The sequence below is a fragment of the Aristolochia californica genome, unplaced genomic scaffold (assembly GCF_029961685.1).
Source record: "Aristolochia californica isolate CCGP_79_NKW_82.1479 unplaced genomic scaffold, dmAriCali1.0.hap1 SCAF_10, whole genome shotgun sequence".
Lineage (NCBI taxonomy): Eukaryota > Viridiplantae > Streptophyta > Magnoliopsida > Piperales > Aristolochiaceae > Aristolochia > Aristolochia californica.
In genome coordinates this window covers 28517088-28539642 of record NW_027181771.1, presented here as the reverse complement: position 1 = coordinate 28539642, position 22555 = coordinate 28517088, and the positions used below count along the sequence as shown (strand labels likewise).

Below are 22555 nucleotides of genomic sequence, written 5' to 3'. Positions count from 1 at the left end.
CAAATGAAGTGAGATGAATTATTCCCGCATTACTTAGTTCATTAGATTAAGGGGTTAGGGGGGGTTAGTCCACAATGAAATGGAATGAATTACCCCCGCATTACTTAGTTCATCCCATTTATGGCATTAGTCTAGAATGACTTGAATTAAAGTGAGATAACACCATTTCATTCGCTCAGGCAAAAACGGGGGAAAGTTGTTTCCTACCTATTTTGCAAATCATCTGCTTTCCACGCGCGACGCACGTTGCTTCTTCCCCTCCCCCTTCTCGTCAACCTCTCCAGACGCAGAGCCCCTTCGGCCTCCCTCTCTTCCCTCTGCCCCCACCCCCGTCGACCGTCCTCCCTCTGCCCCCACCTCCGTCGCAGAGCACGGGAGGCTCTGTCGCAGAGCCCCTCGGCCTCCCTCTCTTTCCGCCCCCCCCCCCCCGTCGGCCTTCCTTCCTCCCTCTCTCGACCTTCGTCGCAGAGCACGGGAGGCCAGAGCCCTTCGGCCTCCCTCTCTTTCCGCCTCTCCCCCCCGTCGGCCTTCCTTCCTCCCTCTCTCGACCTCCGTCGCAGAGCACGGGAGGCCAGAGCCCCTTGGCCTCCTGGCTTCTCTTCTCTCTCGGCCCACCGTCGGAGCGTCGCCTCCGTCGTCGTTGCCCGCCGCCATCGCCGTTGCCCGCTGCCGTCGCCGTTGCCAAGATCGCCACAGAGGAAGACGAAGACGATATTTAATTTTTCCTAAATTAGGAAAAATTAAACATCTTCGGTTTAATTATCCAATTAATTAAACCTTTATTTTTTGTTAATATATTATTAAATAATAATATTTAAAATATATATTATGTTATTGAAAAATTAATATATTTATTTATTTATTATATATTTATTTATTTTTATTAAAATAATGAGTTTTAATGTTAAACTATATCTTATGTTATTACAGAATAATTTATTTATTTATTATATTCATTTATGTTATTTTTAATTTTTTTATTTTAAATAATTTATTTTATTCACACGTAATTAGTATATTAATTTATAATAAACTGTAATCATTAATTGGTTTAATTATCCAATTTTTATAATTAATTAAACCATAATTATTGTTTTAATTTATAATAAATTATAATCATTAAGTAATATAATATAATTTTTCATTAATTAGGATATTAATATATTCTAATACTACACGTTAAATCACTTATAAGTGTAGTAACCACGTTTATTTTTGTTAATTATATGTTTAGGTATATGTTCTATTTAAGTATATTATAAAATGTTACTTATTCTCTTTTTTATATCATATTTTTCATTTAGGGGCACTAACACTGGAATCTGTTTTCCAGCCACTTGAACTCGTCTATACTAACACCCAAACATGAATTGAAGTGGCAGCAATTCATCTCACTTCAATTCAATTTTTCACTTCATTTCCACTTCATTGTGGACTAACCCCCCCTTAGTGTAGAATGAATTCCACTTCAACTGAATCACGTCAATTCATTCGCTCAAGCAAAAAGCAGGGAATTTAGATTCGGAGCTATTTTGCGAATCGATCACTTGAAGTGCGGGACGCACGTTGCTCCTTCCCCTGCAAAAAAATTCATTTTATAATTACTATATTAAATTAGTGATTTAATAGTCATAATAAAAATATTGTTAAAATAAATATTTGATAAATTATTTTGGTTTAATTATCCCATTGCTATAATTAATTAAACCAATAGTTTTAAATTTTGTGATAATATATTATTAATTAATAATATATAAAAATATATATTATGTTATTGATAAATATATATATATATATATATATATTTATTATATTATTTTTTATTATTGTATTAAATTAGTGGTTTTTAATGTTAAAACATATCTTATGTTATTAAAAAATAATTTATTTATTTATTATATTCGCTTATGTTATTTTTTATTTTTATTTATTTACTTTATAATAATTTATTCTAATCACACATAATTATTGTATTGATTTATAATAAACTATAATCATTAAGTAATATAATATAGATTTTTATTAATTAGGATATTAATATATTCTAATACTACATGTTAAATCACTTATAAGTGTAGTAACCATGTTTATTTTGGTTAATTATCTGTTTATGTATATGTTCTATTTAAATATATTATAAAAGGTTACTCATTCTCTTGTTTATATCCTACTTTTCATTTGGGGGCACTAACACTGGAATCTGTTTTCCAATGCACTTGAACTCGTCTACACTAATACCCAAAGATGAGTTGAAGTTGAATCAATTCATTTAAAGTAGCTATTAGGTTATACCAGAGAAAATTGTGTAGATATGATTAAACTCTTCTTACTTCAACCCATTTGATTTCCTTTCATTTTGTAAAACTAGCCTTTATTGATTGTCATGAATATGTTGGAGCACAAATCAATAAATTTTCTATTCTTGGCTCTCATACTAACAGAGCAAAAATGCACCATCAAGGACCTTTGTTTAGTTTTTGTCTATGAGTTGAAATGTTCAATAAGGCATTCCTCACTTTTCTTTCCATACGAAACTGCAAAAAAAAAAAAAAAAAGTTTTTACAATCAATGCTCTCTCAGCTTGGTAAGTTGCCTTTTTGTTTGACCTCAAGAATGATTTATATTTTGTGGAATCTTGGAGATGGAGATGGAGATGTTGATTTCTTGTGTTCCTCAAACTGCAAGAGTGAGTAGTGAAACCTTAACATGCACCTAGTTGTTTGAGATTCAGAGAAACATGAAAATCCCTAGGCCCCAGAACATGATCAACAGAGGCCTAAATCTAAACAAAAACAAAAACAATTTGTTATGTTTGTAACATTGGGAAAATTGGAAAAAGCGAAGATAGACAGTTTTTTGTTTATTCAATTCTTTTTGGTTTTTTTAAGTTTCTTATTGACCTTATAAGAAACAGTAGGAAAAAAACATAAAGCCCTAAGTCAATCCTCTGCCACTAGCCCCCTCTCACCACCTTGTCTTGTCATAGCATCTTGTGACTACTCTCCCCTTTGCAATCAGTCTCCATTTTCTAGGCCAAAACAGCATCTAAATATCATTTTTTTTTTTTTGGTTCTATTATTCTTGTGCTTGTTTGTTTGATCAGATTTGCTGCCACTAACACCCCTAGTAATATATTTTTTGTGTATTTACATGATGTTTTAAGGGTACCATACCAGTTAAATTTTATAAGAATTTTTCTTTTGCGTCAGGTATAGGCACCAACATTGCAATCAATTTTCAAGTAATTTCCTACTGTAACACAAACAAGAAAACCAGTCGAAGAGATCTATTTACAATAGTACAGAAATGGTCAAAGGACAAATTATTTTCCGTTATTTTGTTTTCTTCTAACAGTTCAAAGCTCAATAAAAGTAGGAAAAAAAAATCTGAGATGGAAAAACAATTGAGAAAAGATCAAACTAGAGAAAAGGCTTTGTAAAACCTCATACCAAGGCAGTGAAGAAAGGATTGAAGACGGTGGTAACACTTTGCAATCCTGCATGCCAAAGGATAATTCCCATAACAACTGGATTCCTATTTTAGTTCTGCTTCGTGCACCACTAGTATACCTTCATAAATATCTATATTCATGAGGAAAAGAAAAACAATGAGAATATTACCTGACATGAACCATCCTAGTCCCCATTCTCTTCCTGTTCCAATTAACAATATGATGTGTCATGATTATTCAACATAACATAAGAGTAACAGCAAGGAGTTTACAACGAGTCAACAACCACGGTTTTGTATTAAATATTTCTACAGAAGAAAGCCAGACTTCCATATAACATCAAGGCTTTATCTATATACAAGACATACAGCTTAACGATGCATTCGATGACATCTTGAAACCCAAGACTTGGTGAAACACTGACCTCAAATTTTGCATACAAAGGAAAGAAAATTGACTCGAATGCGTCATTTAAATAATTTACAAACAACTGACTCTCAATATGTTTCATAAAGTAATCCTCAAGTTATCTTTCAGAAGAGTGAGCAGCTAATCCATCACTACATCACCAGAACCTGGAAAACAGATAGTGAATGCCATTCTTCTGCAAAGCAGAGTGAAGATAGTCAGGAATATATCTATATCAACCAAAAACCAAGTGTAGAAACACTACAGTAAAATTTAGCAAGGCTATAAGAGGATCATCTACCTGTGAAAAGACAATGTTCATAAAATGGCTTATTAATGGAATTTTGCTTGCTAGGCCCCGAAACTCAAGAGATGCATGCAATTCAATAGATAAAACTGCAGATTGTGCTCTAATCCATTGTGCTCTGAGTGCATATCAAAGGATAAAGAAGCGGAAGCTTCACCGACCCTGGAACCTGTAATGCAATTTCATCAATTTTCACTGCAGAGCTCCAAATGATAAGAAAGTGTGATATCGCAGAACTCTCAAATTACTTTTATCTGTGATATCAAAGAAGGTGAAGGTTTGGTAAAAATGAACTAGGGATAACCGTCTGCATTAATTTACAGCATGCAGAAACTTAAATCTTAATATGTAAGACTCAGCTGCTTTGGGTTGACTACAAGAGTGTACCTCATCCATTTGAGATGTTATCTTCACTGCTACTCTTACTTGCTGAAACTGATAATGGCAAATTTAGCCGTTCCTGAAAGACGTAAAGGAAGTCAGTGCAATTGATAAATACAACCTTTTCTTCAATCAATAAAAACAACCCTTCTTTTGTGAAAGATAAAATCAACCCTGATAGCTAATCAACAAAAATCAGAATTTAGCAAGTGCAAGATCAGAACTTTCATACCATCTCTATGGATTCAATAGGCTCCTCACAAATACATATGTTGTGAGTGCAATTCTTACATGCACTACATGTCCTAGTACTGGTCCTCAATGGGCATTTTGTAAACTCTGTTTTTAACTTCTTGGATGGTGGTTGCCCTTCTATATCATTATTAACTACTAGATTTGCCAGAGAAACATTTGATTGATGATTCGTAGCCAGAGTGTCAGGTTGTGCAGACCAAGCCAGTGAATCACTTGCAGCTATAGCTTTCTCTAAAGAATCTTGTAAAGCATGCAATGCCATGTTATACGCTTCAGCAGACAATGCACCAACTTCTGCCATCTTAAGTGATTTTTTACATAGATCATTATAGCGGCAAACCATACCCTCAGCTCCAATGCCTTGTGCTTTAGATGGAAGATCATTCAACACCAGCCCATTCCAGGGGTTCTTTGTCCAACGTGTCAAAATATACGGAGGTGGAATTGTAAATATACTGGCCAGAATGAAGACTCTCAATGCATGTCGACAAAGAATTCCTGTGAATTCAAACATATGACAGCTACAACTAACTCTCACTTCAGAAAGGTTTAATGCTACAGTGTATGTCTTTATCTCACCAAATTTTCTCACCATATATGTAATGGTTTCCCCATCCTCTTTGGTCTTCAAAGCACAATAACCTAGAGTTTGGCAAATCTCATACTGAAATTTTTTGAATATTTCTGCAGTATAGACATCTGCTGCATGTTTCTCTAAAGGTGATGCTGTCATGAAACAGGGTTTGGTGTTGAATGTCTCAGCATCGGCAAAACATTCTTTCTCATATTGACTTTGCAGAGCAATATCATATTGGTCAATGAACTCCTTTATGGAAGCCTTAGCTCTCACAAAACCATCAAAGAAGGAACCTAGGTTCTCATTTTGTTCAGTTGTAGACAATCCTGCAAGAAAGGAATCATTCAAGTATACAGGGACCCAATGTCGACGATCTTCATAGAATAGTTGAAGCCATTCATTTTCCCCCAGATCAAATTTATGGAGTAGTGATGCCCACTTAGAATCAAACTCATCAGTTGTGTCAGTTTGGTAGACACATTTATCAAACTCCTCCCTGAAGTTCCCTTTCACTGAACATGATTGACTCAATTTATACAGAACCTCCTCTTGAATATGCCACATAGAGAAACAATGATGGGTTCCTGGAAAAACTTTTGCAACTGCTGATTGTAGGGCTCCATCTTGTTCAGTAATTATTGATCTTGGTTGATGCCCTGACATTGCTGCAAGCCAGGTCTGAAACACCCAAGTAATAGATGAAACAGTTTGATCAGTGAGAAGTGCACAGCCAAGCAAGACAGACTGCCCATGATGGTTGACCCCAACAAATGGAGCAAATGGCACTTGATATTTGTTTGTCACATAAGTGGTGTCAAATGTAACTACATCACCAAAGTGAGTATAGGCCATCCGAGATTTGGGATCAACCCAGACAACGTTTCTTATGTGTTCTTCACCATCAATCTCAACTGCATAAAAGAAAGATGGATTTTCAGATTGTTTACGAATGAAATACTCAATAAGAGCTTTTACATCTCCTCTAGCAAATGTCAATTCTCGCATTTGACAACTATAATTTTCCTTATCTTGCTCAGTGACATGATTATTGCTGACTCCACTTGATCTTGTCTTTTTAGGTCGCAATGCCAAAGCAAGGGATTGATTAAGTTGAACTTTATTGGCAACTGGTTGCAGTTTCCTGTATGATCCAACAATCTGCATATTGTTTGGACTTTCTAGATCATGGCTATGTTCTTTCTCAACAAAATGTATGACCCATTTCCCAGACTCTATTCTCTTTACCTTTACCATTGCCTTGCAACCTTCCCTTGTGTTTGGTCGTGGGTGCTTGACTGTCTCGTTTATTTGCTTGAAACCCTCTTTAGAACAGACATATTGTGTGGCTATCAATGTTCTGCTACGCTTTGAATAACGGGTGGACCTTTTGCGAATGCCAAAGCCAACTCGTCTTGCATATTCCTTGTAAAACAAAAATGAAGACTCTTCAGATTCAAACTCCATACCCACAAAGAGCTCTACCTTTACATCTTCCAATCCAGCAGGTTCCTCATCAACATAATTTTCTTCAATTTTAGTGGCTCCAGTATGAGGTTCACTTCCCAGTTTGTTTCTGGCAGTTTGAAGGTAATAAACATTGATGGGACCTACTAGTGCATGATTATGGTCTTTTTCAACAACATGAACAACCCATTTTCCAGAATCCATTTTCTTAACTCGAATCATCGCCCTGCAGCCTTCCCGTGTGTTTGCTCTAGGATTCTTGACAGTTTCACAACTTCTTTTGTATCCTTCTTTGGAACATACATACTGGGTTGCAATTAATGTTTTGTCGCGTCTGGAATAACGTGTAGACTTCTTACGAATGAAAAAACCCACACGCCTGGCATATTCACTATAAAAAGCATAAGCAGCTTCTTCAGTCTCAAACTCCAAGCCCAAACATGGTTCAATATTAGAATCTCCATCAAATGGAATTATCATATTATCTTGTAAATTGTCTTCAATTCCATTGACACCCACTTGGTGTTCAAACTCTGTTGTCACAGACAGCAAATTATCTTCAAGTTCAATTCCACATACTTGAGATTCAACCTCTACACCCATCATAGCTTCAACACTTTCCATGTCAACATAGACAATCCCAATCTGTGAAAACATAAAACTTGTGTCAAAGTTCCCTACTGTAGTCTAGTAGAAAGAACTCAATCATAGCATACATGAATTTTAACATATCAGGTAGAAAAAAGTTGCACATATAACAGGTATGAACTATACTGATCTGAACTGCTCCCTGCACATTTATTTTTCAGTAACAGCTCCATGCACATGAAATATAGTAAGCTTTGTCAAACTAATCATAAATAGCAGACAATTCACCTGTAAGCATGATAAAACTGTACAAAATAAAAGATTTATTAAAAAAACCTTTTTGTTGTTGAAGCACGGTGAAGCTCTTATTGCCAAATGCACAGAAATTTCTTATTACTTCGACAAATTTACATATTGTTTTGAAACAGCTTGCTACCATGAGTCTAGAAGCAGTTTCAGATGCTTGCAATACTTTCAAGGTTCAGATATACTTCTAGAAATCCCAACAACAAAGCAACTTTTGAGCTTTTTAGCAGTTTTTCAAAAGGCAAAATACAACAGAGCACTTCTAATTATCTATTCTTCCACTCAAACTGCTCATTAAAGCCTGAAAGTTTATTCAGGATTCAATCTTCCCGATAAATTCAGAATACAGGAAAGCCCACGACCTCATTTATTTTTTCTGCCACCTAAAAAATAAAAAATGACTGAGAATAACTGCATTGACTTGAAGGAAACAGAAGAACCATACCACCAAGCAATACTTTTTTTTTTTTTTTTCTATTAGTGCATAAAAGATCTTGTGAGAGAGTGGATTCCCTAAAAGATGTTTCCAAAAATGCATTAATGTATAGAAAGTGAATCACCCTATTTATGTATAGAACAAGGGGGAGGCATTTCACTTTCTTTATAAAATGATTAAATGCTATCCTTCAACTAAACCTTAAATTTTAAATAAAAGGTTAAGTATAAACACCTTGTCTAAGGCAACTTTGACATATATACACTAACAAAAATAATCATGTTCCCTGTAAAAAAGTAAAACACATTGGAATAAACTTTCACTTTCTCTTTCCTTAGGTGACTAATTATTTAGAAAAAAAAAAAAAAAAAAAAAACTTGTGATTTCGGAACAAGCATTAGTTTCCCACTAAAATTAAGTTTGAGCTTCAAAGCAATCATTTTGCTTTTAATTGGTCATTCTATTGATACTGCAGCAGTATCCGGTTTAAGCCTTCAGGAATGCCATCAGAGATAAGGGGAAGCCGAAACTACGTTTTTTTTCTGGTCAATTTTGGAAGACTGAAAAGCACAAAGCGAGACACAAATAGTTGCAGTTCGCAGCCTCAGTAATTACCATCCTTAATTCAAATGGTAACTCGCCATAGACCCATGAAAAGTGGCAATATTCTTCTATGTGTGATGCGCCATCGAGTTTCAAACAGCAGCTCCGGAAGGTGAAAAAGGCGAAGACAGTTCACGAAACATCATAAGAATTTGAAAGCTTCCTGAACCATTAAGAATGCTAGGTGCAAGCTCAGAAAGAATGTCGCAATCACCGCAAGACACCATATCAATCGTATCAAATTACAGGACAATTTTCGATAGTACCGACGCGTGTAAAATCGAAGGCACGCAAAGCTCTACTTCAACGCGAGAGGAGCAAAATTCAGAGTAAAAACGTGTTGACCGCCATGAATCTTACTTACTTTTGATAACAGACGACAGTGAAAGTCAGAAAGAGAAGGAGTGAACTTGTTCTACAACAAACCCTAGGTTTGCATGGCGGTCACGGCCGGTTCAACATCTTCTCCGGGGAAACGTTCATAGAGAGAGAGAGAGAAGGCGGGAGAGAAGAAAACGTTACTCGAATTCAGTTTGTTTCTTCTTCCTGGCGTGCGAGCGTCAGTAGCTTTCGGCAGATGGGGTGGAAGGGAGGAAATCTGTGTGAGGAGCAAGGGAAGGGCGAAGGAGCCTCGCAGCCGCTAAAAAGGCTTTCATTAGGAAAAGGGCACCGGTACTTAAACAGTAAATATCATTATTTATATCGGTGCGGAATTCAAACGATCTCATAGACTACTGACAGCGAGATCTCAGAAGATCTCAACCGTCGAAGCCCATATATATTCACGTTAGTCTGGGCGGTTGGAAAACGAAAAATCAAGCTTCCAACTTCCATCTCGGCTGTCACAGGCGGCCAACTTCTTTATGCGCTTCTCTCCCTCCCACAATTTTCATCGGTGATAACTGATGAGGATAGAGTCATCTCTGTCTCACAGGAAAACGGATGGGAGAAAGGCACTGCTCTCTTTGATCGATGGAAAAATTGTCACACTCGAAGGAGGAGATGCTGGCAGGAAGCTCTGCCATCTTGATTTGGTTTTGATTTTTGTCATTCCTTTCTACTTCTGCTCTTTCAGTTTGAAGGAATGGCACTATCCATTGGGTTGATGGAACCTGACTCCCAAATTGACAACCAATTGGCTGAATGTAACACAAACCAAATCCTCCCAGTTGCAGTTGCATTACATTCCTTTCACTTGCATTTTTAATGTGATGATGTTCTTCTACTATCCATTGGGTTGATGGTTATACCTTTTTTCATATGTTAGTCCACAGATAAAATTTTGGAGGAAGGAACAAATAGTTGTTAAAACAGACAAAGAAAATTCCACAAGGGAGTGTTAAGTTTTATAATGGATCATAAGGTTGATTGAAAACTTAGTTTTGGTGCCAAAAGTATTCAACCTCTGAAGGGGTCAATTTCTTGTAACACAAGTTCAAATAGCTTATTCAAGTGAGATGCTTACTTTTCACTTATGATGTGAAGGTGAGAAACCTATAGACACCAGAAAGTCAGTAAATTGATAATGTGTTAGAAGATAGGTCAAATGAACCAAGAGACAGATTCTTCTGTCTTTCCTAGATAATTTTTTAAGAGGATGATGTGACATAAACAAAATGATGGCATTGTTATTAAAACGATTTTAAATGGCATTTATTTTTTTATTTTAAATTTTCTATAAAATTGTACAACATACATGTCCAACCCAAAGCTATTTTGTATGTATTTATGATCACTTTTCTTGCCCATATTAAGCTAAATATCCCAACTTTGCTACTCTTTTTGGCTAGTGCTACTAGCTTATTTTCTCATTTTGTATGTATACTCTATACGATTTATCACCCTTCTTCTATCATGTCTCATGAACTAGTTAATGCTATTGATCATTCTAAATTTGATTAAGTTCCATTACCTAGAATAAATGTTATGGTGAATTGTATGGAAATATAAAACTTGCAATTACTTTCAAAAATATTTTTTTGTTTATTTTTACTTAGCCAAAATAAATGTGAGAGTCAACTTAGCATTGAGATGTTGCAAGCATAGTTATGTATAGTTAGATGTTTTATTTTAACTTACAACTTCCAAGGTACCTTTTTCTAATGCATATTTGTATTTTGTTCTTTCATTTGCTAAATATAGTGTCCTAAAGGATGAATTGTAAAGATAATGGGAATATAAAAAGAAAGGCCGTTGCAGTTTATGGAGCCATGAGAGTGGCATATATTGAATGTCATGCAACAATATGGTATTATAAAATTTTTTTTGACGAACCAATCTTGGAAGGAAGTAATAGTGATAGACGAACTAATGGAGTGGCTTACCTATTCACATGACATCGACTGTCAAGAGCAACTATGCATGGGGGTTGATGTAATTGGAAGATATGTCAACTCTTAAGGGAGACAAGTCATCTTAAGGATACTATGTAAAGTACCACAGAGGAGCAAGTTACAAGATTCCTTTATGTACTTGGCCATAATTGGAAGAATTGTCCAGTAAAATTTGACTTCTTTTGTTCAAGAGAAACTATTAGTCTTCACTTCCATCATGTCCTCCAAGCAGTAATATCCTTAAAGGCAATATTTTTCAAACAACCTGATGGATTAGAAGCTTCGCTAGAAAAAAAAAAAATAACAATAAATTTTGGTTGTACTTTAAGGATTGTGTAGGAGGTATTAATGGTCCACATATTTGTGTGAAATAACCAATAGAAGATCTATCAAAGTATCGAGGATGAAAGGAGCATCCAACACAAAATGTGTTGGTTGCATGAATATTTGATATGAGGTTCACATATGTTTTGGCTGGTTGGGAAGGAGGTGCATCTAATTCAAGTATTTTGATTAATGCATTGACAAGAGAAATACACAAATTGTTTGTACCTAAAGGTAATTTCTAAACAATATTAATAATTTTTAGTAATTTAATTGTAATAACTTAATTATTTGCCCTTAGATATATATTATATAGTGGATGTAGAGTTTATGTTAAGAGTTTGCTTTCTTGCACCATATCAAGGCAAATGTTATCACATTAAGGAGTATTTAGTTTGTGGTACCAAAATTTTTGAAGAGATATTTAATCATAAACATGCCCAATTGCAGAATGCAATTGTAAGGACATCAAGAATATTAAAGAAAATATTTCCCATTTTCAAGGTAGAGTCTAATTATTCAATTAAAACTTAGGGGAATAATGTATTAGAAATGTGTACTATATAGAACTATCTTATGGGGGTTGATCTAGACCTAAAACTTTTAAGAAGGTTTATCAAGAGATTATAGAACAAAGAGATTGACAAGGAAGTGTGTTCAACTAAAAATTTGCCTTAAGATTGTCAACAAGCAAACAGATTGAAGGAAAAATAGCTAAAAATATGGCATGATGAGATGTAATAAAAAAACCTTATTTGATCTGATGTTATTGTATAAACATGAGACATCTTCTTGAAAATTATTTATGTATGTATGTCATAAGTTAGACTTGTAATTTCCATGATTTCCAGTTTTAATTGAATTGGAGTTTTAACTTTAAACTATGATATTATGACTTGTTCAAGGGGATGTGCAAACTTGCATTTCTAGGCCTTAGGAAGATCTTGGGTGACTTCTATTCTAGGACTTGAAATAGGCTGATCATGGAGATCTTCTTCAACTTCTTCTTCTCTTCCTAGATTTATTGCTTATTGTTTCTTTTGTGCTTCATGCAAATCTTCATCATCGTAACTACTATCTTCAACAGGACGTGACTTTTTAGGATCACTTTTGTCAAACTTAATATGGATGGACTCATCTATTGTTTGGGTTCTTATATTAAATACCTTATAAGCCTTACTCTTATTTGAGTAGCCCCTGAAGATCACTCCATGTGATTTTGAGTAGAATTTGTTCAAGTGATTTTTTGTGCTTATAAGGTTGCACTTACAACCAAACACTCTAAAGTAACCAATATTGGGTGCTTTGCCATTCTAGAATTCATATGGGATTTCTTTTCCTAATGATGGTCTTAGGTAAACTCTATTTTCTATATAGCAGCTAGTGTTGATAGTCCCATCCCAACAATATTTTGGGATATTGAACTCATTTAACATAATTCTACTAATTTCTTAGAGAGTTTTATTTTTCCTTTCAACTTCTCGACTTTGTTGTGGAGTCTTAAGTGCTAAAAGTTTATGCATGTAACCTCTATCATTGTAAAATTTTAAAATTCTACAAGAAACTTGCCACATCTATCATTCATAATCTTAGTTCTTATGTCCTTTCTCATTTACAACATTACTAGCCTATTTTACAAAATTTTCATAACCATCACTTTAAAAGCTAGGAATAAAGTCCAGGATACCAAGAGTAATTATCAACTATCACAAAAATAAATGTTTTCTACCAATGTTAGCAATTCCAATGTCCCCATATCCATGTGAAGGAGGTGTAGAGGTTCGGTAGTGGAAATTACCTTCTTGGGTTGAAATGTGTTTATAAAATGTTTACCTTTCATGCAAGTATCACATAGCTCTTGATTTTTAAAATTTATCTTTGGAAGACCTTGGACAATATTTTTCTTGAAAACCCTTTTCAAGAACTTCATATCCACATGTCTTAACCTTCTATGCTATAGTGATATATTGTCATTTTTAGCTATAAAGCATGTAACCTTTTTTTTGGCAAGATCAGTTACTTGTAGCACCTACGTGTTTCCTTTTCTTTTTGCAACAAATACATTATTGAATTGTAAAATATTTGCATTCATTCAACCAAAATTCAATTGTCAATCCATTATCACGCAATTGATATAAGCTCAAGAGATTATAGTTGAGACCTTCTACATACAATATCTCATGTAGGGGTGGCTTCGAACCGAGCCGGCTCGATTCCAGCTCGGTTCAATTCGGTATACCCGAATCTCGAGCCGAGTTCGAGATCCGGGATCAGCTCGTTTAAATTAACGAGCCGAGCTCGACCGAATCAAGATTCGGCTCAAAAGCTCACGAGCCGGCTCGTTAATTTAACGAGTGACGCAGCTTCGGGGGAGTCGGGACCGGAGCGCCGAGCAGAGCGGGAGCGAGAGCGAGGGGGAAAAATTCTTCCTCCCCTCATCACCGTCAAGCCCCTTCGGCCGCTGCTATGGCCGCCTCCTCACCGGCCGCTTTCTGCCTTTCTGTCGCCGCCGATTCTGTGGCCACCGCTCGATTTCTTCCCCCTCATCTGCCTTCTCCTTTATTTCCGTCACCAACAAAATTTTCCCTCGACGTCGTTCCACCCCCCCCCCCCCCCCCCCCCCCGGCCCGAAGATGATTTCGCAGATGCGAGATCATAAAGTGAATTTTTTTTTCCTAAACTCTCTTTCCTCATGGCTCTTGAAGAAATTAAAAATACATTTTAGTAGAAATAAGTTTCTAGGGACTATTAGTGTCTCATATTTTTTGTAAACAATTTTTTAATTTAAAATTATTATTAAAACATCATATAATTTTCTAAGTAAGATTTTCCTACCAAGATGGGCTAGAAAACCGTATAGAAAATTTTTGAATTAATTATTTGACAGTTAATGTTGTAATACTTTTAGCATGAGGCAATTTTCATAGCAATTTTGTGTTTGACATTTTATTTGATTAAAATTTTATCGATAAGTATAGTAATATATTAGATTAATTATTAATTATATTTATTTCCCTAGAAGAGGCAATAAGAGGTCCATTTAACTTTCTTAAGAAAATTTTAAAATAGTTCTTGTAATTTTCTAATAAGTCACTAATAGTAATAAAATTTTATTTAAAGGTTTTTTTGGAAATATGTATCAAAGGAAAAATATTTCTAGTTTTTCCTAAAATATAAATTTTCAACTAGGGGCACTAAGGAGGCCATAGTAAATTTATGGCCAAATTATAAATTTACAAAATAAGCTAGACAACATTTAGAGTAAAAAAATTAATATTGATGCGTTCTAATCCATTATTGAAATTCAATCCTAAACCTCCCCTATCATTCTTTTTTTAAAATGTATGCATAAAATTATATATAATTTATTTGACATTTATTTTATATAGAGTATTAAATGTAGGTTAAGCTCGAACTCAGCTAGAGTTCGAGCTTGAACTCGGTTAAAATTATTAGGCTCGAGTTCAATTATAATTTTAGGTTCGAGGCTAGGGTCGGCTGAGCTCGAGTTCAAAATATTTAAATCAAGCTCGACTTGAACAAGGTTCGGACTCAACTGGATTCGATGTCACCCTTATGCCCAATTTTAAGTAGAGGTCATTCCCAATTTTATGTAAAATGTATGCATAATTTTATATACAATTTATTTGACATGTATTTTTTTAAAAAAATTAAATGTATGTTGGAGCATGAACTCAAGACTTGTATTTTTTTAAAAAATTTTAAATGCATGTTGAAACTCAAGCTCGACTTGAACTCGGTTAAAATTATTAGGATCGAGCTCAATAACAATTTTAGGCTTGAGCGTAGGCTCAGCTCGAGCTCGAGTTTGAAATATTTAAATCAAGCTTGGTTCGAACATATACAGGTTCGGACTTGGCTCGGCTCGCGGCCACTCCTAACCTCATGTATAGTAGGTTGGAAAATATATTTATAGTCCCCATACTTTTGATATGATTTTATCTATTTCCAAACTTCACTATTCCTCATCCTTGAGCTTTGTATGAGTAAATAGGCCCTTGTTTCTTGTCATATGCCTCAAACAATTCGCTATTTAGGAACCGTGTTCCTTCTCTCATGTGGCTTTTGAGGCATATATTAACTTGCATTCACAAAAACTATAGTTGATGTGGTACCATTTTTTTTTTTTTGGATATTTTAAATTGCTCGAGTATTCGTTCTCTTCTTTTCTTTATTCATCTAGATCGATTGGATGCTTGAACTGGCGAACTGCAACAATGATTTTTCTTTTTTTGTTAATATTGCTTAATCAAATTTCTTACTTAGTTATCAGGTGTTCATTCTCATTAAACTGATATTATGGTAATCTTTTAGGGTCAACACATGCATCAAACTAGTTTGTGTGGTATAATTGCTATAACACACTTTATATGAAGGACTGCATTTTAGGTATAAGAGGCCTATTTAACACAAACACGTTACTATTATGATCAATGTTATAAAACCCAACTTAGAGAAGTGATCAAGTCCAATCCGAGTCGGTTCAATGAGGTAAACCATTAGTTGACCAGTATGATATCATAATGAACTCACTTACACTCAAATCGGGCCAAAGCAAGTCCCTAATAAGGAACGGGGAGGGGCGGGGGGAGAGCTAAGAGGGCCAAACCGAGTTGGGTCCATCGGCTAAACTGGCCTTTACCAGCTCATCGATGAATTCGATGAGGAGATAGCTTACCAGCTCTACGATAAATGTTCCAATCAGGCCTATCATACAACCTCTAGAATTCCAAATCTCAGCCGTTGTAATAAATCCGAGGGACGTCGCCGTGAGCGTCGGTTCCTCTTTCGGCATTTCCGCCTGATAATTGAAATGAAACCCATGAAAAAAGCAGCAGAGGAAAATAAGCTGCGTGGTGGCACGTGGATGGCCATTGCCCATAGAGACATTTTCAAGAGATGAAACCATACGTGGGCCGCAGAGAGAAGACGCAGAGATATGGAGGGTGTCTCGGATATAGGGTGGCGAGAAAGGAAGAAATGAAGCTAAAGCTTCGGTAGATCAGAGGTCTCGACTTTCTCTTGAGCCCGGAGTTTGCCTTAAATTCAATGGAAGATGGAAACCGAGACTGAAAGTTTTGCCGCTTTTGATTGGCAACCATGGTTCAGATGGTTCGAATTATTGAAAGGAATGCTAGTGAGCTCGATTCTCCCGTCGGTAACAATCTTCTGTGCATGATACTCTAATCACCTCTGGTCGTCTCTCTTGGATTTCTACAGATATCCTTCATTGTTTTCCTAGTGATAAGGTCCAGAAGCGATGCACGGCAGGTTGCATGTATCCATGGCGCCGTCTTTTGAGAAGGGGTACGACCACGAAGAAGATCATGACCACGATCACCACGGCAAGAAATCGGTTTTGGCCAAGGTCAGGGAGAAGGCAAGGAAATGGAAGCAGGTTCTCGCTAAAAAGAGACACGGCCATGATCATGAGAACTCAAACGCCACTCCGGCTTGGGGAGTTAGCCTAGACGAGGACGAAGAGTTGGAAGATCCCTATTATCAGGGCGCTCCCTGTAATCTCTCTTTTTAATTCCTTTTAATTCTATCCGAAAATGGATCTCTACACGTCAAGACTTTAGCCACTAATTTGTTCGAAATTCTGTGCATCAACTTTCGCTTCCAGTGTACGAGACGGAACTGGTGCCGGACGTTTACAAAGACGCCCCAACGCACCACGAGACACCTCCGGCCTTAAGCGAGACCGAGAAACAAAGAATGTACGCCCCAGAAGAGACTACGACAGCTACGGCGGAGGCAAGGGAGAGACGATCGGAAGACTACCGGATGAACCGAAGCAAGACGCTCCTTGAAACCATGGCTGCCGATAGAAGGAGCATGCTTCTCGGGGAAAGCAGCAATACCCTAACCAAGTGTGTCTCAGACGTGTCCATGACAAAGGCCAAGGAGAACAACAACAGTGAGAATAAAACTCTGACGGCATCCGTGACCCAATTGCTGGCACCGGCCATCGCAATAGTTGCAGACACGACCCACTTGGTTGCGTCCAAGATCCAAGGAGTCGTAGGTGCTTCACCCACGGCTCCTAACGTAGATCAAACTAACGGGGAGCAGATTTGGGACAAAGGGATCACAGTAAAGGAGTATCTGATGCAAAAGCTTGAGCCTGGACCGGAAGAGAGGGTGCTCTCTCAGGTCATCTCAGAGGCCATGAGTCCATCCAAGGGAGATGATAATGTTGATCAGGTTGGCGTCGTTGAGAAGGTAACAGAAGTTGTTACTTCCTTGATTGGGAAGGATGAGCCAGTAACTTCCGGCATTCCGATCTCAGAGAATCCTCATGCAGGTATATATGAAGTTATCTGGTTTCTATCCTATCACTCTTTGTTTTTACTTTCACGCTCCATGATCTTTCTTGACATGGTTTGAATCCTCTTAATTTCTAGAGGATGAAGAACTCCATGCGAGGAAGAGAAGATGACAGAAATTGACAGATACGTTCCAAGGGGAAGGATTTTTAACCTCTTCAACTAAGTGCACACGTTGTCTTCAACTATCTTTGTGTGTAATCTGTAGCAAATGCTTCAACATTTGTTGATTTTGTACTAAGATTAGTAATAAATGATTTTGTATGAATCTTGATGAATAAAATGATGTAAAGGGCTTGGTTATTTCTTGCTTATAATTGTTATTACCGAGGAGCCTCAAGGGCTTACATGTTCTTTCTTAGACTCTTATTATAAATACTAAAGAGAGTGGAGCTCACCCTAATTGAAATCCTAAGTGTGACCTCCTCCATGAAAAAAAAAAATCACTTTTTTCAATCAATCCTTTCCAATTCTGACTTGAGTATTTGAATGTTTGTGTTTTGTTCACAATCTTTTGCCAGGCATAGGTAAACTTGATCTAAAGTAATTTAAATGTATCTTCCTCGGCTACTCAAGAAATAAAAAATACATGTGTGTTATAGTTCATCTTTACATAAAACCTTTATTTTAGCTGATATTACCTTCTTTGAGGAATAACCATTTTATTCAAAGGCATCCTCTCCTCTAGGATTTGAAACTTCTATCGTATGTCCAAACCGGTGGAGTCATTGAACCAGCCCATTCTAAAGTCATCTACTCCACCACCGCAAGCTCCTTCTTCACCAATAGCCGATCATTCACCTCCTCAGTTTACTGATTCCGAAGTTAGTGAGTCTGACTCTCCATCTTTTCCTATAACTTTTAGTCCTCCATTTGACACTCATTTCATTGCTATTCATAAATAACCTTGTTCTTTTGTTCAACAAATGACCTCTACTTCTCATCCTATTTATCATTTTATTTCTACTCACATACTCTTCCCTTAGTGATGCTCATTTCTTGTTGCCTTATCTTTCACGTCTATTCCTAGGGACAATGGTGAGGATCTGAAACATAAGGTTGGAAAGCTGTCATAGAGGAGGAAATGACAGTCATGTATGCCAACATGACATCGGAGCTACCCTCTCTACTACTTGGAAAGAAACCATATGTAGTAGATGGGAATTTACTGTCAAACATATTCAAAGGGCTCTGTTGCTCAAGGCTGGTTGCTCAAGGGTATTCTTATGGTATTGTCTACAAAGAAACTTTTTCTTCCATTGAAAAAATTAATTTTGTAAAACCACTAATTTCTCTGGCTTCAACCACTAATTTCTCCATCAACTCGATGTTAACAATGCATTCCTTAATGGAAACCCTCACAAAGAAGTTTATATGCTTCAACCACCTAGTTTTTTTGGTTTAAACGGAGAAGATGTGTAAACTCCTCGAGTAATCCCTCGAGTATGGTTTGATAATTCAACAAGGTTATATGTGAGTTTAGTTTAAAGAGATGTGAGATGATCATTTTGCATTGGTTAAGCATACTAACAATGGTTTTTTCTTTTGGTTATTTATGTGGATGACATTTTACTCACCGAAAGTGATCAAAGTGGTACTCACCAAGTAAAGGACGGGTTGTGTATAGCCTTCCAATCTAAATATATTGGCTTGTTAAAGTATTTCCCTTGCATTGAAGTGTTAAAATCTCAATATAGAATCGTTTTATCATATAGAAAATATGTACTAGATTTACTTGAAGACATTGGAATACTTGGGTGCAAGACACTTGATACTTCTATGGACCTGAATGTGGAATCATATTCAAAATCAAGAAATGATGTGGATGTTTGTATGTTTTAAAGGCTGGTTGGTAAGTCAATTTATTCGACATTGACAAGACTATATATTCTTTTGTTGTGAGTGCTATTAATATGTTTATGCATAAACCTCAACTTTCTCATTGACACTTTAATATTAAAGGATTTGCAGATATAGACAAAGCAAACTCTCCAGAAGATAGGAAATCCCCATCGAGTTTTTGTACAACCATTGGGGGAAATTTAATTACTTAGCGGAGTAAACAAACAGAATGTCGTGGCAAGATCCCATTTAAAAGTAGAACATAGGGCAATACCCCAAAGCTTGCAGTCCATACTTACAGAGTTCCGTATATCTGCCAAAGCTCCTATGCAACCAAATCAATAATTCATGAGACGACAAAACATATTGAGATTGACTACCATTTTATTCACGAAAGGCTTAAGAGCTGGGATCATAAATATGCACTATATTCTCTCAAAGAATCAGATTGCAAATATCTTCACCAAAGTGGTTGCACCAAGTACTCTTCAACAATCATGTTTCAGTCTTAGTTTATTGGATGGTTTTTTCACGACAAGTTGAGGGAGAGTGTTGAATAATATGATGTAAAGGGTTTGGATAATTCTTGCGTATAGTTGTTATTATTGAGGAACATCAAGGCCATACATATAATTTTTCTTGGACTCTTGTTGTAAATACTATATAGACAGGAGTTCACTCTAATTAAAACCCTTAGGGTGAGTTCCTCCACGAGTTCTCTCTCTCTCTCTCTCTCTCTCTATCTCTTTGTTACTTAACCTAATGAATCAAATTAAGGGTAAGTAAACAATATAAAAAATAAAATAAATAAACTGTACTGGTCTTTCTCTAGCAACTCAACACCTTTATCACTGGTGAAGGTGAGCAATTTGCTCCGCTTTTCGCTTCTTAGCAGCAGAAGAGTCCTTGAGCAGGCTGCGATCTTCACGGCGATGAATTATATCAATCTCCTTCACCGGCATCACTGTTACAGGGCTTGACGGAGAATACGATGATGGCCCAAGTGCTGGTATAGTGATCAGTAATGGATCCACCACACGTTCTTCCATCACCTTGTGACACTTGTTTACCTCCTCCTATGTATTTAGTTACAAGAGCCATTATTAACTAGTAACATAGAGAAACAAAAAATCATGGAAGCCAATATGAAAGAGGGAGAGAGAGACCATTCGATTACCTGGTGAGAATATGGAAAGAGATAGGTCAGTTCGGAGAGTTGAGAGGTGGCTCTGGACGGTGACAACTCTTCCAAACTGCATCTCAGTGCGGAGAGAGCGATCACGCACGGTCTGAACTCAATGAATTTTGTGTCTGCGGACATGGATTACTAATTAGAGGATAACAAGATTTTGGTAGCGCGATGAGGGAAGCAAGTTAAGCAGTGAAAGGCAGAGTTCACCTGGAAGTGCGCCGAGGAGAAGCTCCGTCATGCGAGCAGTTATGGCGACGTGAAGGGAGTCCTGATGCCAGGTGAGCAAGTCAACGTAGGAATATGCCGTGACAGAGGAGAGGCGCCAGTCCAACACCTTCATCACAGTTAATTCCGTTTGTTGCAGCTTCTCTGGCTGAAAGTAGTGAAGCAGATCTTCCATCTTCTGGTATAAGCACAAACAACAACACTTGATTCAGTATGTAATAATACTTTTACCGTAAATACGAAAAAGAAAACGCCAGATTTGATTTGGTCGTAAAGCCAGTGCCCAACTCCGCGAAGAGACGTGCCTGCTCAAGAGTTCATTACAGATAGGCCTTTCCGGGAGAAACACTTTACATATCGAACTCTTAATGAAATATTTATCCCACGCTAAAAAACGCGGGAGAAGCAGAAAACGCAGATTTTGTAATCGCAGGGGATACTCTTACTCAAGGAGAAAACGAGAGTGAAACTTTGCCATGGTCAAAGTGAACGGATTCCTCTCTCGTAAGTAAATAGAACAGAAAAGCAGCAACACGAGTTAAACATAATTTCAGTAGTGACCTGAAATTCTAGCAATGGAGGGATGGAAACATCATTAAACTTGACTGCAATGGATAAGCAAGCAATTGAAAGCGCCTCGAACATCCAATCCTTCCACTTCTGCAAATCGAACACGATTTCCTTTAATCACGAGAGAACATCAGTAGAAGACAAGGTAATGAAGCAGAAGCATGAATAACAGCAGCATAGTTAATCTTACTTTCCCACGATTTAACCAAATGAACCGATCAAGATAATTCACAGCATCAAACGCAGATCCATGTGACAAATTCATGCGGCTTCGAGTCTAGAGACCATGAAGGATAAACACTTCAAAAAAAATTGTGACATTTACAAGGCGATAGAAAGGAATCGAAGAGGAAGAAGCAGAAGAAGAAAAAAGAAAAACAGTAAAACCGTAATCCAGAAACCTTGATTATCCATCGGATAGCTCTGAGTCTGCAACCCAAAATACCAGCGAACTGAAGAAACTCCTCGTAACGTTTATCGAGAAGCGACGAAGCTTCCTTCTCCAAGCAGCAAGCAAGAGCACGGTCGCGTTCCTCTCTGGTAGCGTAAAAGGGAACGGTATCTTCGCCCAGACAATTGCGGCCGTGAGAAGGATGAAAGCAGGGAGGGAGAGGGCTGGGGAGCAATTCTTCGTCACAGAAAAGATTGATGGGGAGGTGACTGTCGTCGTCCATATTGTGTTGGGTATGGGGTATCGACAGCTTACTGCGCCCTATTAAATAGGTCTAAACACGCTACAGATGGTAAGCAACGTGAAACTGGGTAGCAGCGGTCCGACATGCAAGAGACCCGTCACGTAACGTGGCGGCGTGGGGGTGTTTATCATCATCCTAAAGAGGAAGAAAGAACCAGAGAGAGAGGGAGAAGTCGAGATCGAGGAGAGACTGGGCGGTTAAGGAGACTGGTCGATGGGCGCTATTATAGGAGGTTGGGTCGGACTCAT

At 37.1% G+C, this 22555-nt stretch overlaps 3 protein-coding genes across 3 annotated transcripts; 1 reads left to right on the top strand and 2 right to left on the bottom strand.

Annotated features, from left to right (window-relative positions):
- Positions 1–3743: 3743 nt before the first annotated feature.
- Positions 3744–9396, bottom strand: LOC137941922 (protein FAR1-RELATED SEQUENCE 5-like). Its single transcript, XM_068787539.1, has 5 exons — positions 9141–9396; positions 4780–7488; positions 4554–4626; positions 4161–4335; positions 3744–4055 (listed from the first exon to the last, which is right to left on the bottom strand). The coding sequence occupies exons 2-3, from the start codon at positions 7465–7467 to the stop codon at positions 4555–4557; spliced, it is 2760 nt and encodes a 919-aa protein (XP_068643640.1). The 5' UTR covers positions 7468–7488; positions 9141–9396; the 3' UTR covers positions 3744–4055; positions 4161–4335; position 4554.
- A 7342-nt stretch (positions 9397–16738) lies between these two features.
- Positions 16739–17896, top strand: LOC137943042 (uncharacterized). Its single transcript, XM_068788737.1, has 3 exons — positions 16739–16970; positions 17081–17761; positions 17862–17896. Exons 1-3 carry the CDS (start codon positions 16739–16741, stop codon positions 17894–17896), a joined length of 948 nt encoding a protein of 315 aa, XP_068644838.1.
- A 2577-nt stretch (positions 17897–20473) lies between these two features.
- LOC137943041 (putative cyclin-D7-1) lies at positions 20474–22286 on the bottom strand. Its single transcript, XM_068788736.1, has 6 exons — positions 22014–22286; positions 21803–21889; positions 21604–21702; positions 21025–21217; positions 20803–20936; positions 20474–20701 (listed from the first exon to the last, which is right to left on the bottom strand). Exons 1-6 carry the CDS (start codon positions 22284–22286, stop codon positions 20474–20476), a joined length of 1014 nt encoding a protein of 337 aa, XP_068644837.1.
- Positions 22287–22555: the final 269 nt, after the last annotated feature.

What these genes read in the sequence shown, in the direction of transcription:
- LOC137943042 (XM_068788737.1), top strand. Translation starts at nt 16,739, where the DNA reads ATGGCGCCGTCTTTTGAGAAGGGGTACGACCACGAAGAAGATCATGAC. An exon ending in CTATTATCAGGGCGCTCCCT is followed by an intron (nt 16,971 to 17,080) that starts GTAATCTCTCTT and finishes TTTCGCTTCCAG; the next exon opens with TGTACGAGACGGAACTGGTG. An exon ending in CTCAGAGAATCCTCATGCAG is followed by an intron (nt 17,762 to 17,861) that starts GTATATATGAAG and finishes CTTAATTTCTAG; the next exon opens with AGGATGAAGAACTCCATGCG.
- LOC137943041 (XM_068788736.1), bottom strand. Translation starts at nt 22,286, where the DNA reads ATGGACGACGACAGTCACCTCCCCATCAATCTTTTCTGTGACGAAGAA. An exon ending in CTATCCGATGGATAATCAAG is followed by an intron (nt 21,890 to 22,013) that starts GTTTCTGGATTA and finishes CATGGTCTCTAG; the next exon opens with ACTCGAAGCCGCATGAATTT. An exon ending in CTCCATTGCTAGAATTTCAG is followed by an intron (nt 21,218 to 21,603) that starts GTCACTACTGAA and finishes TTATACCAGAAG; the next exon opens with ATGGAAGATCTGCTTCACTA.
- LOC137941922 (XM_068787539.1), bottom strand. Translation starts at nt 7,467, where the DNA reads ATGGAAAGTGTTGAAGCTATGATGGGTGTAGAGGTTGAATCTCAAGTA. An exon ending in CTATTGAATCCATAGAGATG is followed by an intron (nt 4,627 to 4,779) that starts GTATGAAAGTTC and finishes TACGTCTTTCAG; the next exon opens with GAACGGCTAAATTTGCCATT.